Source organism: Drosophila ficusphila, unplaced genomic scaffold (assembly GCF_018152265.1).
Source record: "Drosophila ficusphila isolate 14025-0441.05 unplaced genomic scaffold, ASM1815226v1 contig_414, whole genome shotgun sequence".
NCBI lineage: Eukaryota > Metazoa > Arthropoda > Insecta > Diptera > Drosophilidae > Drosophila > Drosophila ficusphila.
This window is the reverse complement of record NW_025064328.1, coordinates 6,818,304-6,845,077: the sequence shown is the minus strand read 5'-3', so window position 1 is coordinate 6,845,077 and position 26,774 is coordinate 6,818,304. Positions and strand designations below refer to the sequence as shown.

Genomic DNA, 26,774 nt, shown 5'->3' with positions numbered 1-26,774 from the left:
AATTTGAGGACTTTGCATTAATGAGAGTGACATTAACACCTAAATTTCACTCGATTAACTGACCGAAGGCAAATAAGCTTTCGCTAAAATTCATTAACTTGCGGAACCATGTCGAATAACGATGATTTTCGACGACACCGTAAAAAGCCATCGCAGATTGTTAATCGTTTTATTTTTAAAGGGAGTGCTTGGGTCATTTACGCGATCGCCCACGGACTCCACTTCTTTAAGTTGCGATACAATGAGCGTTCAAATCAATTGGAGGAAGTTCAGCACCACCGAATATGGTCGAAGATTGTGGTTGCCATCAAGGTACTGCTAATTGCTGGCCAATATGTGCACTACTTCGTGCTCGTAGTGGCCATATACATTTACACAAGGTTGATGAATGGAAGTACTGCCCAGAACTTGGTCATGAGTGTTCTTATGCAGGGAATAGGAATCAACGTTCTGCGACGCTTGGTAATCTTTCTGCACGCAAAAAGTGATCGGAGACTTGTGAAGCATATAGTAAACGAGATCCTAAAAATCACCAGCGTGATAGAGCGAAAGATCGGAATGGTATACAGCTGCGATCCAGTTCTACTTACAGTATATCTGTGCAAACTGTGGTTACTCTACATCCTGCTGGACTCCCTGTGGAACCATTCCTACTTCCTGCTGCTCAACTTTCTCTACTGGGTGCTACTGGAGTACTGCTTCGCTGGATATTTTATGTACCAACTGATACTTTTAAGCTGGTACAGCAGCATTATCAGATTTCTGCAGCGTTTCATCGACGACAATGAGAACCGAATGGACATTGAGAGCCAATATCATCGGCGATTGTTCTTGCTTCTGGAGTTGCATCTCCGCATTAACAATTTGCACAAATGTATCAAGGACGAATTGAGTTGGCTTTTGACATCCATTTACCTGATGATCTTCACAAGCATCTTCAATATGGAACTGCTTATCGAGTGCACTCTTTTTGCCGAGGACGAGCTGGAGAACAAGCTTTACATCATTGCAGATGGATGTTTGGGACCTGTGTTTATTCCGATCCTATATGTTCTTATCCTGGGGATGTGTACTGACCGGTTTCGTGATGCTGAACTGCAACTGCAACAGCTCATTGTAATCATTCAAGGGCTTTATACGAGAAAAGCAAAACCACGAACTCTAGCCGTTATTGTTCTTGACAACGAGGTAAAATCCCTTTTAATCTGCGAAGTTTTTTTATAACTATGTACCTATAACTGGACGTAACAAATTTTCCAGCATACCTCTTTAATACTGCATCAGAAACTAGAGCCACTACAAAATAGGATAATCTTAGGCACCACCTGCGATCGTCAGTTTGTCATGGAGTATATTTTAACCGTGATACTAACGGCACTTTCGCTTGTACAGTACACTATATCATGTGGCCAATCTATAAGCGAGTGTGTGACCCATAAGTAAAACCTAATAGCTTGTCGGCGGCTAAACTTCTTAAGTACAAATTAAATAATACGTAAAACATCTGGATTTTCATTACAATCGCGGTGTTTCTTTACTGATAAAATGGGAAAAAGTCACATAATTATAGTTTATGACGTACGCTCAATCATACTTGACCTTATCGACAAGGAGGTAATAATAATAGTATAATTTTGTTTTGCTCAATGTAGTATTTGTTTATTTATTTTTAATAACACAAATATGAAATAAGGACGGATTTACCTCGTTCTCATTGTCACAAATTTCTTAAAAATATCTTGAAAACTTTTATTCCGTAAAATATTGTTACCTGCATTAAATTTTTTTATAAATATCAATGGCATTCAATGCCAATTCATTTGGCTAAAATAGCGACTAGCTAAACAACATAACCCGTACCAGCCAACTTAGAGTGAAATTCCTGCCCACTTTTCGGACTGGGCCCACAACCACTTGGCCATCTCGTCGTCCAGGGCAGCGGGGGCTACAGGTGCTAATTTGCAATCGCTGAAGTATTGCCCTGATATCTTTTCGAGATCGGGATCCAACGCGGCATATAATGTCGTCTGCGACCCGTTCTTGGGGCTTTTCATCGCTGACCATAGAAGCGGTTTCAGGATTGTTCTGTAAATACACATAATTAATTCTTGTAATATTGATGAATAATTTGAAGAGGACACACTCTACTACATACTGAGCAAACTTGGTTTGGAAGAAGATCATATTCCGTGCTATTTCAGTGTCAGCTAGGCCAGGATTAAGGGCGTTGACCGTGACACCCGTTCCCTCCAGCCTCTTGGCCAATTCACGAGTAAATAGTATGTTGGCCAGCTTACTTTGGCAGTAGGCAACTCCCTCGTCGTAGAATTCCTTGCCGTTGATGTCATCCACGTAAATCTGACCCCGTTCATGAGCCTTGCTGGCCACTACTACCACCCGGCTGGGAGCCGACCTCTTCAGCACATCCAGCAAAAGGTTGGTCATCAGAAAGTGGCCAATATGGTTTACTCCCAGATGCATTTCGAATCCCTCCTTCGTCAGTCTACGTGGTTCCCAAAATACACCGGCATTGTTAATCAAGATATGCAGCTCCCTCTGCTCTTTCTTGAAGCTTTTAAAAATTACCGATCAGGTTAAAGGAAAGCTAAATGGTTTATTTTATGACTCACTCTTCCACAAACTTCCGAATGGAATCCATAGAGGACAGGTCGCATTCCCGGGAGAAAACTTTCGAGTTTCCAGTCTTCTTAACGATTTCCTGCCGTGCTCGTTCACCTTTTTCTTTATCCCGGCAGGCCATGTAAACGGTGGCTCCTCGTCTGGCCAACTCCAAAACCGTTTCCCTGCCAAGACCCGTGTTTCCGCCAGTGACGATGGCGACCTTTCCCGTCTCATCGGTCTGCTTCCTGAACTTTCCCCCCTGCATATACAGCCTAAATCGGGGTAAAAATTATGCCTGTTAATCGGTGATAACTATTTTGTCGTCACGGGTAAACGCCGTTGATAATGCTTCTCAGCGTTACATTTCAAATCGACGCTTCGACTTACCTCACACAGAAGGCGATAATGCCCACAATTCCATGGGCCAGAAATACGGGGGCAACTTTGTGAAACAAATTTATAATGATTTCCATGCCAGTTAATAGTTCCGGCCGAATTCGCGGTCTATTCAAGAGTGCCACCGCGGGCGAAATTAGTTGAGTTTTAAAGTGATTGCCGCAGCGATTACTGGACGACAACTGATAAAATTGATAGTGAGGGTTTCTATGAGTAGCCTGTAATCAGAAACCCGCTCTTCAACACATTTAGCATAGATAACTGCGACAAGAAGCCGAAAACCGAGTTACTTTCACGAGAGCGTGAGTGCTTAATACTGATGAAATGACCCTAAACTTTTGGACCGAAGGCTCAAGCTAAAATGTAATGGATATACATATTTATTTTAAGCAAATGATGTAGAAATTGCCCCTAACCGGTTTCCGAGTATAGACATTCGTACACATTCAAATCTTGAGCTTTCAACTGTCTTTAGATGGCTTAGGATGAAGTAAGTCAAGTTAACATAACTAAAGTAAGATAAATTAAGGAAATTTTGACTGTAAAAAACTGAAAATTTATGCGAAGTAACATAATGACTGCCAGAAACATTTTTTTTTAAATACAAACTAGGCTATTTTAATAATCGTTGGCTTGGTCCACTTTTCACTGACTGCCCAGAGCCACTTGGCAGTTTGTGTATCCGTGGCCGCAGGTGCCATTTCCTTAAGCTTGCAGTCACTGAAGTATTGACCTGTCACCTTTTCCAGTTCAGGATCCAGAGCCACATATAAAGTGGTCTGGGCACCATTCTTGGGAGTCTTTACAAAAGGCCAAAACAAGGGCTTGACAAATAGACTAAAAAAAAAATATAATCATTAATCAATATGTTTTGAAGGCATTCACCTTTTACCAACCCTGCAAAGAAATTATTGAATAGGCCCATGTGCCTGATTATTTCTGTGTCCACCACACCCGGATGCAGAGCATTTGCTGTTACTTTAGTACCCTCCAATCTTTTGGCCAATTCCCTTGTAAAGAGAACATTGGCCAATTTACTCTGACTGTAGGCTTTGCCTTCGTCATAGGATTTATCGCTATTCAAATCGCCTGTGTTAATTTCTCCACGGGTGTGCGCCAAACTGGACACATTTACAATTCGACTAGGCGAAGATTTCTAAAGAAAAAAGGATGATTGTAGGTTTCATATGTTGAAAGGCTTCTGTGCACCTTTAGAAGATCCAATAGCAAATTGGTGAGCAGGAAATGACCCATGTGATTAACTCCTAGCTGCAGTTCGATGCCATCAGAGGTAAGAGATCTTGGACAGCGCATGACACCGGCGTTATTGATCAGTACGTGCAGGTGGTCCTGTTCCCGTTTGAAGCTGAGGGTATTCATTTTAGAATATATTCATGTCGTTAGAGCTCACGACCTACGCGGCAACAAAGTGTCGGATGGATTCCTGGGAAGCCAGATCACATTGGCGGCAGTACACATATTTGTTCTTTGTTTCCAAAACTATTTCCTCGCGCGCCTGTGATAAGAAACTTGTATGACATGTTTAAGGTAAAACTGTATACAGAGAGCATACCTCCTCACATTTTTTTAGGTTCCTGCATGCCATATAGACGGTACCTCCACGTTTTGCTATCTCCCTAACCGTTTCCTTGCCAATTCCGGTGTTTGCCCCTGTCACAATGACCACTTTGCCGGTTTCATCAGTTTCTTTGGTGAATTTCCCGCCTTGCATAAGGTCCCTGGAAGACGAAATGTGGTTAAAAATAGTGACTTCTGTGAGGGAAACGGAGGACCAACTTGACGAAGAAGGCCAGACCCGTTGCGGAAGTGGAAAGGCTCAGCCAGAACACGGTGCGGCTCTTCAAAAATGCAAGAATCGACATTTTACTTAATCAAAATATAAAAATTGCTTGGTAACCGAAAACAAATTCGGATCTGAGTGACCGTATTTGCATGTGATGTGCCGATTATTGCAGTCGTCTGGTGGCGGATTATTGCAAATACGGTCACTCAAATCCGAATTTGTACTACAAATCGCATCTTTAATTGTTAATAACAAAAAAAAACGGTGCACTCTCCGCCAACGGATTTCGAAGTTTTAGAAAAAAACACATCGTTTCCATATTTTACTTTATTTTTTTAAGCTGTATTTACCGTGCACCGCACTTGTAAACATTTATCGCTTTGGTATTTTTGTGGTCACACCTTTTCTAAATACCGAAAGTACCCACTAAAATCGCAAACGCCTTTTCTTCGGTCGTTCCAATATAAATTCTCAATTAAAAATAAAAAAAAAGAACACACGCAGCCAGAGAGCTATAATGAATTTAAGCCCCAAACCAAATCAGCAGAGTCCACATGTAGAGCATCAAAACCGCACCACAGACTGCGATCAGGGTCTCAAGGTGAGGGGGTGGGCAAGTGAACCGCTCCAGGCGAACCGAACTGTCCCTTTCTTTGGCATTGTTTGGGACTCTATTACATGACTTTCGATTTTCTTCTGGACAGCTGACAAACGGTCATGTCATGACAGACCCAAGAAGCAGTCGGTGCCATGATACGCTCTTCACCGGATCGCTCAACTCGTTGGCCAGGAGGGAAGACGGGGACGGGGACGAAGATGAAGCAACGGGTTCGGGCACAGGACTCGTGGGTCTGCAAAATCTGGCCAACACATGCTACATGAACTCCGCGCTGCAAGCACTGAGCAACCTGCCGCCGATGACGCACTACTTTATCAACTGCAGCGATCTCGTGGAGTACATTTCGGAGCAGAGCGCCCGTCGCTGCAAGCCCGCCGGTCTGGCCAAGAGCTATCGCCGCCTTATGCAGGACATTTGGCAGGATGTCGATGATCCCAAAGGTTCAGCCCCACTCATCTTTACCGGAAAAATTACTAAACCTTGAGATTTTGCAGAGTTTATTGCCCCGCGCGGCATTTTGTACGGCATTCGCTCGGTGCATCCCATGTTTCGAGGTTACCAGCAGCACGACACCCAGGAATTCCTGCGTTGCTTCATGGACCAGCTACACGAGGAGCTCACTGAGCAGGTTTCCCTGCAGCCACAGATTCAAAACCAAGCGCACCCGCAATCCCAACCACACCAGCAGCAACCACCCAGCGAAACGGACGACGACAACGAGGATGAGGTCGCGCCTGCGTCCTTGACGCCTGCTGCCTCCGAGAGTGAATACGACACCTGTGAGAGCAGCATGTCGGAGCGGTCGGCAGAGGTTCTCCTGAAGACCGAGTACTTTGTTACGCCCTGCCGAAAGAATAGTTCAAACAGCACCCTGCCAGAAGCTCATCCAGTGCACCTGCAACCGCCCCCTCTGCAGCACCAACAGATGAATAGTTCCACCACCGAACAGAAGCCCGTTGAGGCGGCTCGCTCCATTATAAGCGACGTCTTCGACGGCAAGCTTCTGTCCTCCGTGCAGTGTTTAACCTGCGATCGCGTTTCAACGCGCGAGGAAACATTCCAGGACCTCTCGCTGCCCATTCCTAACCGCGATTTTCTTAACGTTCTTCACCAGACACATAGCTTAAGCGTCCAGAGCCTAAATGCCGCAGAAACGTCCGCAAGGAGCAACGAAGGATGGCTGGCGTGGATGTGGAACATGCTGCGCTCCTGGATCTACGGACCCTCGGTGACGCTCTACGACTGCATGGCCAGTTTCTTCAGCGCCGACGAGCTCAAGGGCGATAATATGTATAGGTAAGCCTGCGGATTTAATTTTAAAGGTCTAAAATGTGTAGCATTTTTTTTTCAGTTGCGAGCGTTGCAACAAACTGCGCACGGGTATAAAGTACTCCCGAGTCCTCACCCTGCCCGAGGTATTGTGCATCCACCTGAAACGCTTTCGACACGATCTGTCCTACAGCTCGAAAATTTCGTCGGACGTTTTCTTTCCGCTGGAGGGCTTCGACATGCGCCCGTACATTCACAAGGACTGCAAGAGCCTGGTGCCTATTTACAACCTTTCGTCCGTGATTTGTCACCATGGAGGAGTCGGTGGTGGCCATTATACCTGTTATGCTCGGAATGCGCTGAACGGAAAGTGGTACGAGTTCGATGACCAGCACGTGGGGGAAGTGCCTGCGGAGGTGGTGCAGACGTGCCAGGCGTATGTGCTCTTCTACCAAAAGCACAATCCGCAGATGAAGCTAGTGCGTGAACAGGCTATGACTTTGTCAACCACCCATCCGCTGTGCGATTCCGACATCCAGTTCTACGTAACGCGAGAATGGCTCTCCAGACTGGCCACCTTTTCCGAACCAGGTCCGATTAACAACCAGGAGATGCTCTGCCCCCACGGAGGGATTCTACATTCCAAGACGGAGATGATCAGCCAGATTGCGGTGCCCATCTCTCAACCCTTGTGGGACTATCTCTATCGTACCTTTGGCGGCGGGCCAGCAGTGAACATAATCTTTGAGTGCGAGATTTGTAAGAGGGCGGCGGAGACCCTGTCGCGTCGCCAGCAGTACGAGCTTAATGAGTTTACGAAGTACAACGGGCTGCAGAACGAATTCGATTCGACGGCCATCTATGCCATTGCAATGCCTTGGCTTCGCTCCTGGCAGCAGTTTTCGCGAGGAAAGACCCCAAAGGAACCCGGACCGATTTCCAACGAAGGAATCGCTGCTCCCACCGAAAATGGCTCTCTAAATGGAACGACAACTGTGAGCTGCGTGCGTTTGGGTTCCGATTATGCGCAGCTGAATGCTCGACTGTGGCGATTCCTGCATAATATATACGGCGGTGGGCCAGAAATTATGCTGCGTCAGGCACTTTCGGATGACGACGATGCCGAGGAGATAGAAATCATCGATCAGGACGATGAGTGCGACGACGATGACGAGGATCAGGAGGAAGACGAAGACGAGGAGGTTGCGACCACCAATTACCAGCACAATCATTCCGACACCGAAAGCAATTTAGGCCGACGTACAAGTCCGAGTCCAAGTCTCAGTCCCAGTCCAAGTTTGAAGACCAAGCGTCAGCCGGTGGAGGCGGAGTCGGATCTGCGACCAAATAGCCCAAAGTCCAAGCGCAGCAGATCCAAGATGAAGGTCTCCGCCTTGCGTTTGAATATGCGAAAGAGAGGCAAGCGTAATCGCAGTGCCTTTAAACAGCATGCCGAGATGTTTGGAGCCAAAGGTGGGTAATTGTGTGTAGCTATTAGCAATCGGTTTTTAAATCAAAGGTTAGACGTTAACTAACAAATTTATAGAGACTCGAACTTAAGACCTTTTAATGACCGAGCTATAATTGTTTGTTTTTAGGGAACTACAATGCCAACACCAATGCCGATCCCCCAGTTGTCGAGCAGCGGGATAGAGACAAGGATAAGGACAAGGACCGAACTGTTGCATTTCAGAGCGACTACAGCTTACCCATATCGATACCATTCCAAAGCGACAATTTCCAGGTGAACGGTGTGCAGGAAAAGTCTCGCGACAAGGGCAAACTGCGAAGTGGGTCCAGGAGCAGCGGCAACGCCACCACTAAGGAGAACGTCACGCTGCAGAAGTTCGTGACCCTGCGCGAGGCCAATGGGCCAAGCGAAGAGACTGATATTTGATCGACGGCGCCGGTGGAACGGGGAGAGTTAGAAAAAAAAGGATTGGGAACCAGTGCCCCTGGCCAGAATCACAGAATGTCACCGCCGAAATGCAGGCCTAAATCAAAGTTTAGGCGTAAGCGAAAGCGTTAGTAGTTTTATACCTCAGTGTATTGTTGGGGTGGAGGCTATATAAAGTATGTAAAAATTGTATTTATAAATTAATCGTATCGCTGTTCCCCATCCGGCGCCATACCAGTTATGTTATCCCAGCTCCTGGCCAGGGGTCGTTTTGTATATAGTGTGTGGGAGTGCTTTAAATCGGTGTAACAATAGAAAATAAATCGTAGAAATCTTGGTCAAGCTAAGGGCTGAGCGAATCTAGGCTTTCAGCGTGGGCCAGATAAACACAAAAAAAAAAAAAAAATCTTTTGTTTTACTTCAATTTACGGTTAGGGTGGCCCGCCACCGCACCGCATTGGTCCACTCGAGAGCGGCGTATTCGAGCTATTTATAGAGGACAGAGCACAGTAGCAGAAGCAGCAGCAGCAGATGTGTGTATTGCTCTTCAGCTGGCCCAGTTTATAGAGATTCAGTGAGGCGTGCGGAGGTGGATGCACATCTAGCGGCTGTGTGAGAGTTCGGCTGAGGTTCTCTGGCTGAAAAACCATCTCTTTGCATAGTACAATTGCCCAGCCACCATGAATCCCTGCCATGTGTGCGAGGAGCCGACGAAGAACAAGTGCTCCAACTGTAACCAGGTGTCCTACTGCACTGTCCAGCACCAGAAGCAGGATTGGAAAACGCACAAGCCCAGCTGCCATCCATTCAAGGTGGGCCTCATTTCTGATGCCATCGAAAAAGACGGCCCTACATAACCTCAACCCCCTTGCAGATCGCCCACAATGAGCAGCTAGGCCGGCATCTGGTGGCCACGCGCACCATCAAGCCCTATGAGATAATCCTCAGGGAAGCCCCTCTGGTGCGTGGCCCCGCCCAGATCTCCGCCCCCGTCTGCCTGGGCTGTCTGAACGGCATCGAGGCGGAGGATCACATCGAGTGCCAGCAGTGCGGTTGGCCACTGTGCGGACCGGAGTGCAAGTCCTTGGACGAGCACAAGGCCGAGTGTCGTCTCACCAAGGACCGGGGCCAGAAGGCCAACGTGCAGGAGTTCAACGGGCCCCATCCCCTCTACACGTGCCTGAGCACCGTGCGATGTCTGCTGATTGGGGAAACCAGTGCGGAGAAGGCGAGTAAGTTCCAGGAGCTGGAGTCACTCGAGTCCACCAGAAGGGGCTCCAATCAATGGAAGGCGGATTTGGCCAGCATCGGACAGTTTATTCCCAAGTAGGTACTTAGTAGGTCTACATAATCATAATGTTATAGTAACTACTAGTGTAGGCATTCATCTCAATAGAAAGAAAACTTTCATCACCCATATTTTTCCACATATAAATTTGATTTCACAAATTCACGCTTACCGAGTGAAAGGAAAAGATCGAATAAGTAAAAGTAAACACTCTTATCTTATCTGCCCTTTATGCGAGTCTATCTACCGTAACTTTGGTGTTATTATCTAAGGTCATAAATAATTATCAATAGGTCCCTATCAAAATAGTAATATAAAGTCATAAAATTATATGTAACCCCCCTCAATTATGATTTTATATTATTATTTATTTTGTTTGATAAACTAAATTATACTTATCTGTATACCCTTTTAGGTTCTTCAAAACCCAAAAGTTCAGCGAGGAGGAGATCATGAGAACCGTGGGTGCTCTGCAGATTAACGGACACGAGGTGCCAACTACTGATCCACCTCATGTGGCTGTCTTCTACACGGCCTCCTTCACGGAGAACTCCTGTCTGCCCAATCTGGCCAAGAGTTTCAACAAGAATGGCCATTGCATCTTGTGGGCACCGCGTGAGATCAAGAAGAACGCCCACTTGAGCATCTGCTACTCGGATGCCGTTTGGGGCACCGCCGATCGTCAGAGACACCTGATGCAGACCAAGTTGTTCAAGTGCGCCTGCGAGAGATGTGTGGATGTCACTGAGTTGGGCACAGATTACAGCGCCATAAAATGCGAGGATCGCCAATGCGGAGGACTGATGCTGCCCAGCAAAGCTGATGACTGGAACGGTAGTTGGCGGTGGGTATTTCTAAGCTATTTCCATGGTTCCAAGCTTAACTGATTTCTTGATCCTCTCCAGCTGCCGTGAATGCCACAAACAAGTCCAGAAGCACTACGTCGAAAGGATCTTGGAACGGGCTGGCAAGGATATCCAGAGCATGGAGAAGAACGTTGAAAATGGCTTAAAGTAAGTCAAATATAATTTGTCAACCATCATGAAATCGGAATTCTATAACTCTAGTGACTATACCTTACTTAAACATTTTTCTTTTACTTTATAGATACCTAAAACACTACGAGAAGTGGCTGCCTCCTCAACATTTTCACATGAGTGAGATCAAAATCCTGCTCGTCCAGCTCCTGGCCAAGGATCAAAAGGAGCTGATGGTTATTTCAGACGACAAGCTGCTGCTGAAGCTACAATACGCCCGCGAACTCGTTGAGTTGTACGAAAAGCTTACGCCGTGTAAGTGTTATTGTTGATAATTACGTATACGCAGCGTTATCTCAAGTGGTTGATTGGTGTTTTTCGTATTTACTCAACAGGCGAAGTTCGCACGCTTGGCACGCTTTGCTTCGAGTTGCACTCGGCAATTGCCGAGCAGACCCGTCGTGTTGCTCTGGAAACGAGCCTGTCGCCCAAGGATCGGCTCGAGGAGTCCTTGTTCTATGTGGAAAAGTGTGTCAACTATTTGCAGTACGAGTCGGACATATTCATTGAAGGTCACATGCTGAAGCAGGCCAAGATTAACCGCGACGCCCTGCGAATGGTCACGAGGATCTCCTAAAAAGCTAATGCAATCAAATAAGTTCCCACCAAAAAGCCTTTTATCGAAATAACCAATAAATTGTCATTACTTGATCCCATAAATTGTAGTTCATTGGTGCTAACCCACCGTGAAATTGGCCAGTCATGTCATCACTCATGGGTCCAACGTCATTAATGGCTGCTCCATTGTATTGTATATGTGAATTTTGGATTGTGAGTAAGCTACGCTGACAGTCTAGCGATAAGGATAAGATATTTTGATTAGTATGTGTTAGCCGTGACATTATAAATTTGTTTAATTCTCTAACAGGTGGTCGTTATAAAATTCTTTACTTTTCTTACCCATTCAAATAATCTTCATTCATTGGAAATCCATAAGCAATAACTCATTAAAAGCCGGTGCAATCTTATATCTAACTGAGTAACTTATCATTATCCAGGCTGCCTGATAATGATGACTTTTCTTTATCTAAAGACCCTTATTGTGGGAAACTTTCTTTACTTATCTGTGCCAAAACATTCTGCTCATTTATAACCATTTGAAATTAGATGTTGGGTTTCCCTAAGGCAAGCGAAAAGTTATTGGATTCTAGTTTGATAGTATAGTATTTATTTTTATATTGTAAATTTTGTATTTAATGGCTAAAACACTGACCTAGGGTTATACAATTATCTGAACAAAAAAGTCTCTGAAGACCCCCCACAGGTGAATCACTTTATTTAGTTTTTATCGCCAATTTTAATCATTTTGGGTTCACGTGCAGCCATTAAATTCCATTGGACCACGAATTTCACAAGCAGACCTAAACTCACCGTTAGTCTTAAGAATTTTATACATGTTCAATATATTGATAAACACACATTATCAGTTGATAAGGCCTCACTTTGGTTCCGCAGGCATTCAAATATAAAGCGATACCTGCTGCCACATTCTAATAGTCTGATTTAGTCTGTACTGCCTTCAGGTCCTCTAGCCCATGTGATACCAACAGTCCAAACGAATTGCCAAATACAAAGTGTTAGCCTTCGAATTGTATATATACAATGACCGTTAAAAACGGGGACGTCGTCAAGGACGATGGGAATTCGCGATCGCAGTACAAAACAAATATCGTCCTGAGCACCAAATTAGAGGATTCCGAACGAGATCGGAAGAGCTTGTGAGTTTTAAGTGATTTAATTTACAGAAAAATCCTTTAAGGATATACAACGGAAGATTTTGTGAATATAATTGTGGGAAAAGTGGTTTTTGTGATTTTAGTGAGGAATTAAGCTTAAGAAATCTTTTAGCGATCATTTAATAATAACTAATTATTCTTGTTCAGTCTAATCTCTTGATAAAGGATTAGAATCTATACTGTGACTAATTGGCATGTTTTCGTAGAGTGCTCAATTAAATTTGTATAACAAATTCCATTGAAGTTTTTCACCTATGACAAAATTGCTCTTCAATGATGACAATGCTAATTTTTTCGTATACAATGGTTGGGTGTCATGTGTACTTTAATTCGTCTATACCCTTTATAAAATTGGGTTAACTAATTTAGTAAAAGTCAACAGAGTAAAAGTAAAAAAAAAATAAATTGAGATCTTTAAAAGGATTTTTTTGGCCACATAACTTTACAGATTTAAGAAAAGGTTTTATTCATTAAAAAGATTGCTCCATTACAAAAATTTTATTTAAATGGAAACCCACAACTAAAATATTGGAAGTAAACTTTAAAACAGTGAAGCTATAATATTATTTTTAAACTATGGCTTTAAATGGCCAAATTACACGCTTAACTAAATCTTGCAATAATCAGTTATTAAGTGTGCCAGGAAGTCGTTTAAATTTTTTTGCGAGCTATGACTTTATCTTTCATTGATTGCTAATGCAATAAATGTCCACCAAATAAAAGAGAGCCAACGCACAAGGTAGTCTGTATAAACGACTCTCTCATATTATAGATATAGATAGTGAATTCGTCGGGAAAAACGAAGCGTGGCCGTAATGCCATTGGCTGTTTGGAACCACTTCCCTTGGCGGGTGTCATGGGCAGATAAGGATTGGACAACGGGTTCAGGGCTATGGCGTCAATATAAACAACTTACTGATAACCATCGGTGATTGGTGTATGCGCGACACCCTTTATTATTATTGCAGTGAGCCCAACAAATCGAAAAAGAAGTCAAAGCATGACGAGGCAGGTGAAAGCGATGAGGAGGAGGAGTTCCAGTACAAGGAGGAAGTAAAGCAGGTCGGCTACTTCCAGATGTTCCGGTATGCCACCACCCAGGATCGCATGCTTTATGTGATTGGAATACTGTCTGCCGTGGCCACTGGTCTTACCACACCCGCCAACAGTTTGATCTTCGGCAATCTGGCTAATGTGAGTTGCATTTGCATGTTTGGCAACATAATTCTTAACTTTAAACCCTCTTAATACTTAGGACATGATCGATTTGGGCGGCTTGGCAGCGGGAGGGAAATCCTATCGAGCCACTGATGATGCTAGTACTATGCTGCTGGACAAAGTGCGACAGTTCTCTCTGCAGAACACCTATATCGGCATCGTTATGCTGGTGTGTTCCTATCTCTCGATCACCTGCTTCAACTACGCCGCCCACTCCCAAATCCTGACCATCCGCTCGAAGTTCTTTCGCTCCATTCTTCATCAGGACATGAAGTGGTACGACTTTAACCAGAGTGGTGAAGTGGCTAGCCGAATGAATGAGTAAGTAATTTGAGTTTCCTATCAATCTCATACTTAATCACGGACTATCATAATTGCCTATCGATTCCGGCTAGCTTTCATATCAACAAGTTTCTTGCCTTTATCTTATCACTTTGTTGAGTAAGAGACATCCACATGATTTTGGAATTCCCTATGAGCTCTCATAAAAATAAAATAGTCCAAAATCTAATTCAATACTAAGATATCATTATCTTACCAAACCGCTAAACTGTGTTTACCTTTTTCAGAGATCTCTCTAAGATGGAGGATGGACTGGCTGAGAAAGTGGTGATGTTTATTCATTACCTGGTTTCCTTCGTGGGATCTTTGGTCCTTGCTTTTGTCAAGGGCTGGCAATTGTCGCTGGTCTGCTTGACCAGTCTGCCGCTGACCTTTATCGCCATGGGTCTGGTATCTGTGGCCACATCCCGTTTGGCCAAAAAGGAGGTCTCCATGTACGCCGGAGCCGCCGTGGTAGCAGAAGGAGCTCTGTCCGGGATTCGCACAGTGAAAGCCTTCGAGGGCGAAGAAAAAGAGGCTGCTGCCTACAAGAAAAGCGTGGTGGCTGCCAAGCTCTTAAACATCAAGAGGAACATGTTCTCCGGAATCGGATTCGGGTTGCTTTGGTTCTTTATCTACGCCTCCTATGCTCTGGCCTTCTGGTATGGAGTGGGCCTAGTACTGAAGGGATACAACGACCCCGCATATGAGAACTACGATCCCGGTACCATGATCACCGTGTTCTTCTCGGTGATGATGGGTTCCATGAATATTGGCATGGCCGCTCCTTATATCGAGGCCTTTGGCATCGCAAAGGGCGCCAGTGCCAAGGTATTCCACATCATTGAGCAGATTCCCACCATAAATCCCATTGATGCTGGGGGTAAAAAGTTGAACGAACCACTTACCACCATTGAGTTTAAGGATGTGGAGTTCCAGTATCCCACTCGACCAGAGATTCCCATTCTGAACCGATTGAACCTGAAGATCCATCGTGGCCAAACAGTGGCTTTGGTCGGACCCTCCGGTTGTGGCAAGTCCACCTGCATCCAACTGATCCAGCGTTTCTACGATCCGCAGGCTGGCGATCTCTACTTCAATGGTTCCAATATCAAGGACATCGACATCAACTGGCTGCGCTCTAGGATCGGAGTGGTGGGTCAGGAGCCCGTACTCTTTGGCACGTCCATCTATGAAAACATTCGGTACGGAAGGGAGGATGCCACCCGGGAGGAGATCGAGGCAGCTGCTGCCGCTGCCAATGCTGCTGTATTCATCAAGAAACTTCCCAAAGGTTATGACACTCTGGTGGGAGAGAGAGGAGCTCAGCTGTCCGGTGGTCAGAAGCAGAGGATAGCCATAGCTCGTGCCCTGATTCGTGATCCCGAGATCTTGTTGTTGGACGAGGCCACCTCTGCTCTGGACACCGCCAGTGAGGCCAAGGTGCAAGCTGCTCTGGAGAAAGTAAGTGCTGGAAGAACGACCATCGTTGTGGCCCATCGATTGTCCACTGTGCGAAGGGCTGACAGGATTGTGGTGATAAACCAGGGTGAAGTGGTGGAGAGTGGAACCCACCAAGAATTGATGGGCCTGAAGGATCACTACTACAACCTGGTCACCACCCAACTGGGCGACGATGATGGCTCAGTTTTGAGTCCCACTGGCGACATCTACAAGAACTTTGACATTAAGGACGAGGACGAGGAGGAGATCAAGGTACTCTCAGAGGATGAGGACGAAGAAGAGGAGGTGTCCGACAAGAAGGACAAGAAAAAGAAGAAGAAGGTCAAGGACCCCAACGAAGTGAAACCCATGACGGAGGTGATGAAGATGAGCAAGCCGGAGTATCTGCAGATCACAGTGGGCTGTATCTCCTCCGTGATCATGGGCTGTGCCATGCCCATCTTTGCTGTGCTCTTCGGCAGCATCCTGCAGGTGCTCTCGGTCAAGGACAACGATGAATACGTGCGCGAGAACTCGAACCAGTACAGTTTGTACTTCCTGATTGCCGGAATCGTGGTGGGCATTGCCACCTTCTTCCAGATCTACTTCTTCGGAATCGCCGGCGAGAGGCTTACGGAACGCCTCCGAGGACTCATGTTTGAAGCTATGTTGCGCCAGGAAGTTGCCTGGTTCGATGATAAGGCCAATGGAACCGGAAGTCTTTGCGCTCGACTTTCCGGAGATGCTGCTGCAGTTCAGGGTGTAAGTAGTTAAATTTAAATAACTTACTTTGCCAACCTTTTATAACTTATTTAATAATCTTTAGGCCACTGGACAACGAATTGGAACCATCATCCAATCGATTTCTACTCTTGCCCTGGGTATTGGCCTATCCATGTACTACGAATGGAGTCTGGGATTGGTGGCTCTAGCTTTCACTCCTTTCATTCTGATTGCCTTCTACATGCAGCGCACCCTAATGGCAAAGGAGAACATGGGATCCGCCAAGACCATGGAGAACTCTACCAAGTTGGCCGTGGAAGTGGTTTCCAATATTCGTACTGTCGTTTCTTTGGGTCGCGAAGAAATGTTCCACCAGACCTACATTGGCATGCTGATTCCAGCTGTGGAGGTATGTACCTTAAAGGCGGATATATAGTAAGCATTTAAAGATTTAAATCCTAACTAATGCATTTTCATGTTCCTAATTTCAGATTTCCAAGAGGAACACTCACTTCCGCGGATTGGTTTACGGTCTTGCCCGATCCCTGATGTTCTTCGCTTATGCCGCCTGTATGTATTATGGAACCTGGTGTGTGATCAACCGTGGAATAGAGTTTGGAGATGTGTTCAAGTGAGTGAAGAGATTTGCACAGTCAATCAAGAAGGGTTTCCTAACACCTGCTTTTCTTTTTAGGGTATCCCAAGCACTGATCATGGGCACAGCTTCCATTGCCAACGCCTTGGCTTTTGCTCCGAATATGCAGAAGGGTGTTTCGGCAGCCAAGACCATCTTTACGTTCCTGCGTCGTCAGCCAATGATTGTGGACCGACCGGGAGTGTCTCGTGATCCGTGGCACTGTGAAGGAAGTGTTGGCTACGACAAGGTGGAGTTTAGTTACCCCACGCGTCGCGAGGTTCAGGTGCTCAAGGGTTTGAATCTCAGGGTGGGCAAGGGTCAGAAGGTCGCCCTGGTGGGTCCTTCAGGTTGTGGAAAGTCCACGTGCATCCAGCTCATACAGAGATTCTACGACGTGGATGAGGGTGCTACTCTGATAGATAACCACGATGTGCGAGACGTTTCCATGACAAATCTGCGCAACCAGTTGGGAATCGTCTCCCAGGAGCCGATCCTCTTCGATCGCACAATCCGGGAAAACGTAGCCTACGGTGATAACTCGAGGAGTGTCACAGACCAGGAGATTATCTCCGCCTGCAAAAAGTCAAATATACACGATTTCATTTCTAACCTTCCATTGGTAAGTTATCTAATATGGATTCTTATTTGGATTTATAATAAAATGTTGTTTCTTTGTAGGGTTACGACACGCGAATGGGTGAGAAGGGTGCCCAGTTGTCCGGAGGACAGAAGCAGCGCATCGCCATTGCAAGAGCTCTCATCAGGAACCCCAAGATCATGCTGCTCGACGAGGCCACCTCAGCCTTGGACGCTGAAAGTGAAAAGGTGGGTGTAAAAATCTCTACAATTCATTAAACCCTTATTCAACAACATAAACTACTAACAGGTTGTCCAAGATGCACTTGATGCCGCCTCTGAGGGTCGTACTACGATCAGTATAGCCCATCGACTGTCCACAGTTGTCCACTCGGACGTGATCTTTGTGTTTGAGAACGGAGTGGTCTGTGAAACAGGAGACCACAAGCAACTGCTCGCGAATCGAGGACTCTATTACACACTCTACAAACTGCAGAGTGGAGCCATGTAGATATCCACATCACCTAGCTAAGTGAACTGCGAACAACGACACTGTCTAGTATTTGTACAAAAAGTCAATAGTTAAGTTAGGCTAAGATTATTTATCACCGCTCATTACTGAATATCTCCGGGAATTTATAAATGAATTTTAAATGACACTACACTTCAATATTGTAGGAAATATATAGATATTTTTGTATGTAAATGTTTGTTTTTGTTTTATTTTAAGTTTACATCGATTTGTTTAAATTTAATTGCATATTACCCAGTCGAATTGGTTGTCCACTGGAAACCAACATACAATTTAGCTTAAAGTAGGACCTCCAAATGATCATATGTTCAGTTGTCCGCGTCTCGAACGCCGTGGCCGCCTTGCGATGAGTTTTTGTGCTGTGCTCGTTATTGTACAACTACAACTAGTTTAGAATATACGTAAAAATAATCAAAATCTTACAGGAACACAACACAACAGAGACCACGCGATCCAGATAAGGGGCGAATATCGTTCGATTGCATAACAAACAATTAAAACTTTATGCACTCAATCGTTTCGACTCCTTGGCGGCTTGGTCTACGTCTTTCTGCTTGGAAGTCACATCGTCTGATTTGACCTGATCGCATCGGATAGATTTTACTACACATTTTTTGGGTAAATGCTTGTGGCTTTGTGTGATTCATGATTCAGAAAAGGAATATGAAGTGTTTTGTGTTTAACGTAGAACTTAATCGAAATCCAGAAGCGGTTATTATTAAATAGGGGAACAACAACTATGACTATGGTTGCCTAATTTAGTTCTTCTCTTCCTTCTTGGCCTCGCCAGAAGTATCGCTCGAACTGCTGCTGTCGGAAGAGCCGGATCCGGCGTTGCTCTCGCGCTCAGCGGACATCTAAAAGAAAGAAAGTTTGTCAGTACAGAGTATTACACCAGTAAACGGGCTAAGGACACACCTTCTTGTAGGCCAGCTCGAAGAGCTTCAGGGATGACTGCTGCAGCGAGGAGGTGGCCTTCCTGACTTCCTCGAGGTCGGCGGTTTCCTTGTTGGCCAGCAACGTGCGCAGATCGGCAATCTCCTTCTTCAGCTTCTCGCACTGAAAGAATATTTTGGTATTATTATTTTAAGCGGAGGTCATAGTTTCCTCGTTAATTACCTCCTCGGCGGGCAGCTGGCTCTTGAACTCCTCCATCTTGGTCTCGGTGTCATGAACTATGCTCTCGCCCTGGTTGACGATCTCGATCAGCTCACGTTTCTGCTTGTCGGCGGTGGCGTACTCCTCGGCCTTCTTGATCATGTTCTCGATTTCATCCTTGCTCAGACCACCGCTGGACTGGATTACAATCTGTTGCTCCTTGCCGGTTCCCTTGTCCTTGGCCGAAACGTGCACAATACCGTTGGCATCGATATCGAACACCACTTCAATCTGGGGCACACCGCGGGGTGCCGGGGGAATTCCAACCAGTGTGAAGGAGCCCAGAAGCTTGTTGTCGTTGGCCATCTCACGCTCGCCCTGGTGCACCTTGATCTCCACCTGGGTCTGGCCATCGCTGGCAGTCGAGAAGACCTGCGACTTCTTGGTGGGAATAGTAGTGTTGCGGGAAATCAGACGGGTGAACACTCCGCCCAGGGTCTCAATACCCAGCGACAGAGGGGTGACGTCGAGCAGGAGCACATCAGTGACATCTCCGGCCAACACACCACCCTGGACGGCGGCACCAACGGCCACAGCCTCATCGGGGTTCACAGAGCGCGAGGGCTGGCGTCCGAACAGCTCCTGCACGGTGGACTGCACCTTGGGCATACGGGTCATACCGCCAACCAGCAGCACCTCTCCGATCTCCGACTTGGAGACCTCGGCATCAGACAAAGCCTTCTGGCAGGGCTGGATGGTACGCTTGATCAGATCGCCCACCAGGCTCTCCAGCTTGGCGCGGGTCAGCTTGAGGTTCATGTGCTGGGGTCCGGCGGCATCCATGGTCAGATAGGGAAGATTGATGTCGGTCTGCTGGGAGGAGGACAATTCACACTTGGCCTTCTCGGCCGCCTCCTTCAGGCGCTGCATGGCAATGTTGTCTTTGCGGATGTCGATGCCGCTGTCCTTCTTGAACTCGGCCACCAGGAAGTTGACAATATGATTGTCGAAGTCCTCACCACCCAGAAGGGTGTCACCGTTGGTCGACTTGACCTCGAACACGCCCTTCTGGATCTCCAGGATCGAGATATCGAAGGTGCCACCACCCAAATCATAAACGGCAATGCTGCAAGGATATTAATTGGTTTAAGATAAATGTCATGGTCCGAAATAAAGCTTTTTGATTTTTTTTGTTTATGTCTTTCCTCTATTAATTAAATTAAAAACAAAGATTCTAACAAAGACTACCAAAATACATTGAAAACAATGATAAGGATAATAATAATCTGAAAGTAGCTGATTAATACTCACATTTTGTCCTCCGTCTTGTCCATTCCATAGGCCAGAGCGGCAGCAGTGGGCTCGTTAATAACACGCAGCACATTGAGTCCAGCGATCTGTCCGGCATCCTTGGTGGCCTGTCGCTGGGAGTCGTTGAAGTAGGCAGGCACTGTGACTACGGCGTTCTTCACGGGAGTGTTCAGGTAAGCCTCGGCGGTCTCCTTCATCTTAATCAGGATGAAGGCACCAATCTGCGAGGGAGAGTACACTTTTCCATCGGTGGACGAGACCCAGGCATCGCCATTAGAGGCCTTGACGACCTTGTAGGACAAGTTGGTGATATCCTTCTTCACCTCGGGGTCATCGAAACGACGGCCGATCAGACGCTTGGTGGCGTAGAAGGTGTTGGCCGAGTTGGTCACAGCCTGGCGCTTAGCGGGCATGCCCACCAATCGCTCGCCATCCTTGGTGAAGGCGACGTGGGAGGGTGTGGTACGGGCTCCCTCGGCGTTTTCGATAACCTTGGCCTGCTTGCCCTCCATAACGGCCAAACAGGAGTTGGTGGTACCCAGATCGATGCCAATAACAGCACCTTTGACCTCGCCGGACCTGCAAAAGGGGGAGGGGCATTTGTTATACACAGAATAAAGTGGGCTGATAAGGCCGCCGGCAACAAGTGCAGATAAGGGCCACGTTTCTAACTCTAGATATTTCCAAATATCATAGCTTATTTCTTAAAAGAAGTATCCTGTGTTATGATGCAACCTTAAGGTGGTTTCTGGAAATTCTTATGTTTGCCAAGTGCTTACATAAGTGTGGTCTGGTATTTGGAGAAATCTATAAAATAATATCTATTTTACTTACTTGTAACGCAGTTGGGAAGCCAATCCATTGCTAGCACCTGGCAGGTTCTGCAAAAAAAGAAGGGTGCTCCGATGTAGAATCTTCCCGTAAAACATGAACCGCTCGCCGCATGCCGCAATTTATATAATAGTCGAAGGGGGTAGGGGGGTGAAAGTACTTACGCGGAACATGCTAGAAGCTCCCGAAATGTTGGAGGGCACCACGCCGGCCTGGCGGGCGAGACGGGGGAGAAACTTGGGAACGCGCAGCATTTTGTCTTTTCACTTCTGCAATTTCACGTGAGCAATTGTCAAATTAAAAGCAAAACTTTCGTCACAAAACGGCGGAGCACGTTTCTTCCCGTGAGCGGTTTGTAGGTAAGTGATGGGTTCGGTTCTCGCGGACTGTGCGATAGTTGGCCGCGGTACGTGTTCCAGAGTTGCCAACGCGTGTCGTGGTGTTTCTTCAATTTCGATTTCGAGTTCCTAGCGTGTGTATAAATATTTAAACAACTTACTTCGAGCAGAATGTCGTTTTAAAACATTGTGAATGAAAGTTAACTAGATGTGTCATGTTTTTAAGAGCGCGTAAGTCGTTATATTGGCCTATTTTGAACTGATTTTGAAAAATCTATTAAAAAAAACCTGAAGAGTTTAATACCATTACTATTATAATTTGCAAGTTAAGAGAAAATATGAAGTATAATTGGTTAGAACGACACAACAGAAACAATTTGTCATCTCCAACAAGAAACTAAACTTCTAAACTTGCGATAGTTGGTAGGAACTTTTACTTCCATCTCCAATCCACCGCAGTATGACCGTACTCCACAACAAACCCCGATTGAAGCAGACTATCGGCACATTCAACACATGTATAGTCATTGCGTAAAAGTAGCCAACAATTTCAAAATCCCAAATTAACATAGAAAGCCGGTGAGGCCCGTGCGCTGCCCCGTCCCAGCCCCTCTTTGAATCCGAGCAGCTACCGCGGGACCAGTCACCCTCATCCTCACAGACATGGCATCGGATCACGAGGAGTCCGACGCAGAGCTCGACGAGAACTACTATACGTTTCTGAATTTGCCTCGGGATGTAAGTGCAGCGTCACCGGCCGGTAGTAGAAAACCCCTTGAAATAATCCACACCCGATACGCAGGCCACCGCGGAGCAGATCAACACGGCGTACCGAAAACAGAGCCGAATCTTTCATCCGGACAAGCACATGGAGCCGGAGAGCAAGAAGCAGGCCGAGATCATGTTCAACCGCACCAAGAAGGCCTACGAGGTGCTCTCTGATCCCCAGCAACGAGCAATATATGACTCGGTGGGAGAGAAGGGTTTGCGCACCGAGGGATGGGAGATTCTCCATCGGACAAAGACTCCGGAAGAGATCCGGGAGGAGTACGAGCGGCTGGCTCAGGCAGCCGCCGAACGCCGACTGCAGCAGCGGACGAATCCGCGTGGCAACATTACGATCAACGTAAACGCAACGGAGATTTTTGCACCGTACGACGATTCGGAAATGCCACGTGTGGAAATCGGTTCCATGAGCATTGCCCAGTCCATTGAGGCGCCGATAACGCGCAAAGATATGATCATTATGAGTGGTAACTTGTATTCCTCCAATGGTAATGGCAGTGGGGGGCTTCGTGGTCGCAGGACGCCGGCTGCTCAACAAGGGCTGGCTTGAACTGTGCGCCGGAGCAGGAAATGGCTTCCTATTAGGGCTTAAAGGTAAGGTGAACATATCTGGTTTATGAAGAAAACTAAGATTGCTTCTTTAAGGTGGCCGCACGCTTAGCCAAAAGGTGACACTGAATGGGGGCACAAATCTTAATTTCCGAGACCACGGTGTCATACCCGCATTGTTTTCCACTCTGGCCGTGCAGCTGGATAAGCACACGATGGGTAGCCTCACTTTAAACGCCGGTCCACAGTCCTCTATGTCCACGCAGATCGATCACTCGAAGGAAACGTACTCCGTGAGCTCGTCCCTAGTGATCGGCACTCCACACGTGTACTTCGGGCTGTCTTACACCCGTAAGCTGATGGAGAACGAGTTGAAGCTGAAGCTGGCTGCCAAGTAAGAGGAAGCGAAATCTAATCATACATTTTTTTAATATTTTCTTTTACAGGGTGGGAACCTTTGGGTTTATGGGCGAGTATGGAGTGGAGAAGAAGGTTTCCAAATACAGTTCAGTGACGGCCACGGTTTCAGTTGGCGTGCCTTCCGGAGTAATACTCAAATTCAAGTGGGTGAATCTATTTAAACACCTAAAGCCTCTCTTACCAACATTCCCTTACACAGAATACTACGTTCAAATCAATCGTACGTGTTTCCCATCCACCTGGCCGATGAGATTGTGCCTGCGGCCGTTTTTTATGCCTCGGTGACCCCGGTCATTGCGTGGTTCTTCATAAAAAAGACTGTAATGGACCCCATGGAGGCGGAGCGCAAGAGTATTGAGGTAGAGCGAACGAAGCGGCAGAACGAGCAAAGGCTTTCCGCAAAGCGGCAGGAGGCGAGTGCTGCTATCCACCTAATGCAGGCCACCTACCATCGGATTATGACAGAGGAGCTAGCGAGGAAGGGCCTGATTGTCACGCGAGCTGTCTACGGCTGCACGGCGGAAGGGGGCAGTCAGTTTAAGCCAGATCAGTCGCTGGATGTCACTGTGCCTATTCAGTGTATGGTTAAAGACGGAACCCTGCATTTGCACGACTCCTCAAAGGTGGGACTTGACATTGATTTTACTTTTTATGAGACCTTATTTGATTATTTATATCTTACAGAGCGACCTGCCCGGCTTCTATGATCCAAGCATCGGGGAGGAGAAGATTCTGCGCATAGAGTACACCTATGAAAACCAGTTCAAAGTGATCAACGTCAAGGACAATGAGGCTCTTCGACTGCCATTGCCAGGATAGTCAAGCCTCGGTGATCCACGCTGCAATTAGTTTAAATCTTCAGTTGTGTTTGTAACTTGTTTTTATTCTTGATAGAAAAAACCCATTCCCAGGACTTGGGGGCAAATATCGAATCTTCAAATATTTCCCCAGTTTACAATACCACTCTGTAACTCGCTTTTTGTGGGATGCCTATATGATCCGAACAGCGCAATAAACCAATAAAACAAAGAAGTTCGGACTAGAGTACAAAAGTTATTTGAATTATCTTTTATGTAGATAGAGTATTTTTTCAAAAAGAGTTATTCAAACTATGTATTTTTTAAGTTAATTTATTTTATTAAAAATAGAAAAATCTTATGAAAACAATATAAGCTTTGTTGAAATCGAAAACATTCAGAAACTGTCGATAATTATTTGAAATTAAGCGCCATCAGCTATCGATAGTCCCAAAGTGAATTACTTTAGCTATCGGGCAACGCTGACAACCCTGGCTTTGGGGGAGATTCAGCTGACTTTTCTTATTGGACATTTTAACGCTTTTTATTGGGTGGGCGAATGTTTTTCGCTTAAAAATGTCATTTCGCAGCGCCACGGGGTCGAGAAAGGTATGATGCAATCCACAGACCATGTCCCTGTTCACAAAGGCGAATCTCATCCGCTTCCTGGCCGGCGCTATTTGCTTGTTGCTGGTGCTTAACTTTGTGGGCTTCCGCACCGACGGAGCCAGTGGAACGTCCCTCAGCAAACTCAGGTAGCTTATCTTTAAGTGCTTCTTAATCTTGATGTAACCGTCTTTGTTTAAAGCATCCGGCGCGTGCACAAGTATGCTCATATCTACGGGAACGGCAGCAGCGAAGGTGGAGGAGGATCCATACTGCCCGCTGCTCCGCTTGCCTTGTCCAAGGATAGGGAGCAGGATCGGGACCTCCATGGCGGACCTAACTCCACCTCAACCACTGTGATTGCCACGGCAAACTTTACTTCCATTCCACAAGACTTAACGCGCTTCCTGCTGGGGACGCGCAAGCCGCTGCCCCCGGGACAGAAATCCACGTCCGCCCTCCTCGCCAACTGCACTGATCCCGATCCTCGCGATGGTGGACCCATCACGCCCAATATCACCCTCGAATCGCTGGATGTAATCGAAGCCGAGTTGGGTCCCCTCCTGCGCCCTGGTGGCGCCTTCGAGCCGGACAATTGCCAGGCCCAGCACCATGTGGCCATTGTAGTGCCCTTTCGCGATCGATACGCCCATCTTTCCGTCTTCCTGCGCAACATCCACCCATTCCTTATGAAGCAACGCATTGCCTATCGTATATTCATTGTGGAACAGACCAACGGAAAGCCTTTCAATCGGGCTGCCATGATGAACATTGGTTATTTGGAGGCCTTAAAGCTGTACCAGTGGGACTGTTTTATATTCCACGATGTAGATCTTCTGCCTTTGGACGACCGCAATCTCTACAACTGTCCACGTCAGCCACGGCATATGTCGGTGGCTATAGATACGCTGAACTTCAGGTAAGCATTGCCACAAATAGATAAGAGTGTTTAAAATGTATTCGTATTGTCACATTTAGGTTGCCTTATCGATCAATATTTGGAGGCGTTTCTGCGATGACGCGTGAGCACTTCCAGGCCGTTAATGGGTTCTCCAACTCGTTCTTTGGCTGGGGTGGCGAGGATGACGACATGTCCAATCGGTTGAAGCACGCCAACCTATTCATATCAAGGTACCCCGTGAACATAGCACGCTACAAGATGCTTAAGCATCAAAAAGAGAAGGCCAATCCAAAGCGGTCAGTTAACTTATGAAAATCCTTGTGCAAAAACCTAATTTACCTGACCTTTAACAGCTATGAAAACCTCCAAAACGGCATGAGTAAAATAGAACAGGACGGAATCAACTCGATCAAGTATGCCATCTACAGCATTAAGCAGTTCCCGACCTTTACTTGGTATTTAGCTGAGCTAAAGAACTCCGAGCGCAAGAGTTAGCCTGCAAAAAGACAGCGTTACAATACGTGACCTTTCCAACTATCTATATGCGTATGTACAAAGGACAACATTACTTTCACGAACGGTAGAGTCTCTTTTAATAGTATGTCAAATCATGGCAACATGATTAGTATATTAGACACATATTGTGTACTTGGTAGAGAGTCCAGTAACTATACTCATATTACGATATAGTATACTTTTAATCCATCATTTAGCTTCAATTCGTACTTAAAAAACAACAGTAAGAACTCGTCTCTGTAGCAATAATACTCCCGTTCACTACTCAAAGTGCTCAATGATACTTATATATCTTATACACCTATGTTGATTTGTTTTTGTTTTTGTTTTTGCGTTCTTTTTGGTTATTTGTTATTCGACTATTGTACTTTATTAACTTCTCAAAAGACAGCTACACCTACTCCTAAAAGGTGAAATGTAGATATTACTTTTGTGATATGCAAATTGTTATTCGATCAGAACGATTTATACCAAAATAAACTTATAAAAACTTTTACTATACC

The 26,774-nt window shown here is 46.0% G+C and overlaps 9 protein-coding genes across 10 annotated transcripts; 6 read left to right on the top strand and 3 right to left on the bottom strand.

Moving 5' to 3' along the window:
• The first annotated feature begins 108 nt into the window (after positions 1-108).
• On the top strand, positions 109-1,443 carry LOC108101484 (uncharacterized protein CG1339). Its single transcript, XM_017205832.1, has 2 exons — positions 109-1,188; positions 1,261-1,443. Exons 1-2 carry the CDS (start codon positions 109-111, stop codon positions 1,441-1,443), a joined length of 1,263 nt encoding a protein of 420 aa, XP_017061321.1.
• A 292-nt stretch (positions 1,444-1,735) lies between these two features.
• Positions 1,736-3,281, bottom strand: LOC108101595 (retinol dehydrogenase 12). 2 transcript variants are annotated; one of them, XM_017206007.2, is made up of 4 exons: positions 3,010-3,281; positions 2,631-2,894; positions 2,144-2,572; positions 1,736-2,085 (listed from the first exon to the last, which is right to left on the bottom strand). In XM_017206007.2, the coding sequence occupies exons 1-4, from the start codon at positions 3,093-3,095 to the stop codon at positions 1,869-1,871; spliced, it is 996 nt and encodes a 331-aa protein (XP_017061496.1). In that variant the 5' UTR covers positions 3,096-3,281; the 3' UTR covers positions 1,736-1,868. The 2 variants fall into 2 exon arrangements, with proteins under 2 accessions (XP_017061496.1, XP_017061497.1); XM_017206008.2 differs by having other exon boundaries at positions 2,156-2,572.
• A 270-nt stretch (positions 3,282-3,551) lies between these two features.
• On the bottom strand, positions 3,552-4,967 carry LOC108101594 (retinol dehydrogenase 12). Its single transcript, XM_017206006.2, has 6 exons — positions 4,816-4,967; positions 4,592-4,757; positions 4,437-4,534; positions 4,228-4,384; positions 3,915-4,174; positions 3,552-3,855 (listed from the first exon to the last, which is right to left on the bottom strand). The coding sequence occupies exons 1-6, from the start codon at positions 4,899-4,901 to the stop codon at positions 3,627-3,629; spliced, it is 996 nt and encodes a 331-aa protein (XP_017061495.1). The 5' UTR covers positions 4,902-4,967; the 3' UTR covers positions 3,552-3,626.
• A 269-nt stretch (positions 4,968-5,236) lies between these two features.
• LOC108101567 (ubiquitin carboxyl-terminal hydrolase 20) lies at positions 5,237-8,954 on the top strand. Its single transcript, XM_017205976.2, has 5 exons — positions 5,237-5,423; positions 5,527-5,881; positions 5,936-6,737; positions 6,793-8,183; positions 8,309-8,954. Exons 1-5 carry the CDS (start codon positions 5,340-5,342, stop codon positions 8,605-8,607), a joined length of 2,931 nt encoding a protein of 976 aa, XP_017061465.1. The 5' UTR covers positions 5,237-5,339; the 3' UTR covers positions 8,608-8,954.
• A 154-nt stretch (positions 8,955-9,108) lies between these two features.
• On the top strand, positions 9,109-11,592 carry LOC108101568 (SET domain-containing protein SmydA-8). Its single transcript, XM_017205977.1, has 6 exons — positions 9,109-9,419; positions 9,482-9,933; positions 10,311-10,739; positions 10,801-10,908; positions 11,003-11,187; positions 11,268-11,592. Exons 1-6 carry the CDS (start codon positions 9,288-9,290, stop codon positions 11,507-11,509), a joined length of 1,548 nt encoding a protein of 515 aa, XP_017061466.1. The 5' UTR covers positions 9,109-9,287; the 3' UTR covers positions 11,510-11,592.
• Positions 11,593-12,321: 729 nt separating this feature from the next.
• On the top strand, positions 12,322-18,292 carry LOC108101556 (ATP-dependent translocase ABCB1). The gene is made up of 9 exons (XM_017205955.2): positions 12,322-12,650; positions 13,637-13,862; positions 13,924-14,207; positions 14,456-16,412; positions 16,477-16,782; positions 16,865-17,004; positions 17,068-17,629; positions 17,689-17,835; positions 17,897-18,292. The coding sequence occupies exons 1-9, from the start codon at positions 12,535-12,537 to the stop codon at positions 18,095-18,097; spliced, it is 3,939 nt and encodes a 1,312-aa protein (XP_017061444.1). The 5' UTR covers positions 12,322-12,534; the 3' UTR covers positions 18,098-18,292.
• LOC108101557 (heat shock 70 kDa protein cognate 5) lies at positions 18,289-21,840 on the bottom strand. The gene is made up of 6 exons (XM_017205956.2): positions 21,523-21,840; positions 21,362-21,408; positions 20,528-21,106; positions 19,238-20,342; positions 19,037-19,177; positions 18,289-18,975 (listed from the first exon to the last, which is right to left on the bottom strand). The coding sequence occupies exons 1-6, from the start codon at positions 21,610-21,612 to the stop codon at positions 18,877-18,879; spliced, it is 2,061 nt and encodes a 686-aa protein (XP_017061445.1). The 5' UTR covers positions 21,613-21,840; the 3' UTR covers positions 18,289-18,876.
• A 339-nt stretch (positions 21,841-22,179) lies between these two features.
• Positions 22,180-24,507, top strand: LOC108101526 (dnaJ homolog subfamily C member 11). Its single transcript, XM_043208338.1, is given in 8 exon segments — positions 22,180-22,214; positions 22,269-22,434; positions 22,499-22,981; positions 22,983-23,076; positions 23,128-23,425; positions 23,478-23,594; positions 23,651-24,074; positions 24,136-24,507. Coding segments are annotated over 7 exon segments (1,626 nt in total). The 5' UTR covers positions 22,180-22,214; positions 22,269-22,359; the 3' UTR covers positions 24,271-24,507.
• A 209-nt stretch (positions 24,508-24,716) lies between these two features.
• LOC108101527 (beta-1,4-N-acetylgalactosaminyltransferase bre-4) lies at positions 24,717-26,575 on the top strand. Its single transcript, XM_017205899.2, has 4 exons — positions 24,717-25,003; positions 25,057-25,773; positions 25,833-26,051; positions 26,109-26,575. Exons 1-4 carry the CDS (start codon positions 24,879-24,881, stop codon positions 26,248-26,250), a joined length of 1,203 nt encoding a protein of 400 aa, XP_017061388.1. The 5' UTR covers positions 24,717-24,878; the 3' UTR covers positions 26,251-26,575.
• Positions 26,576-26,774: the final 199 nt, after the last annotated feature.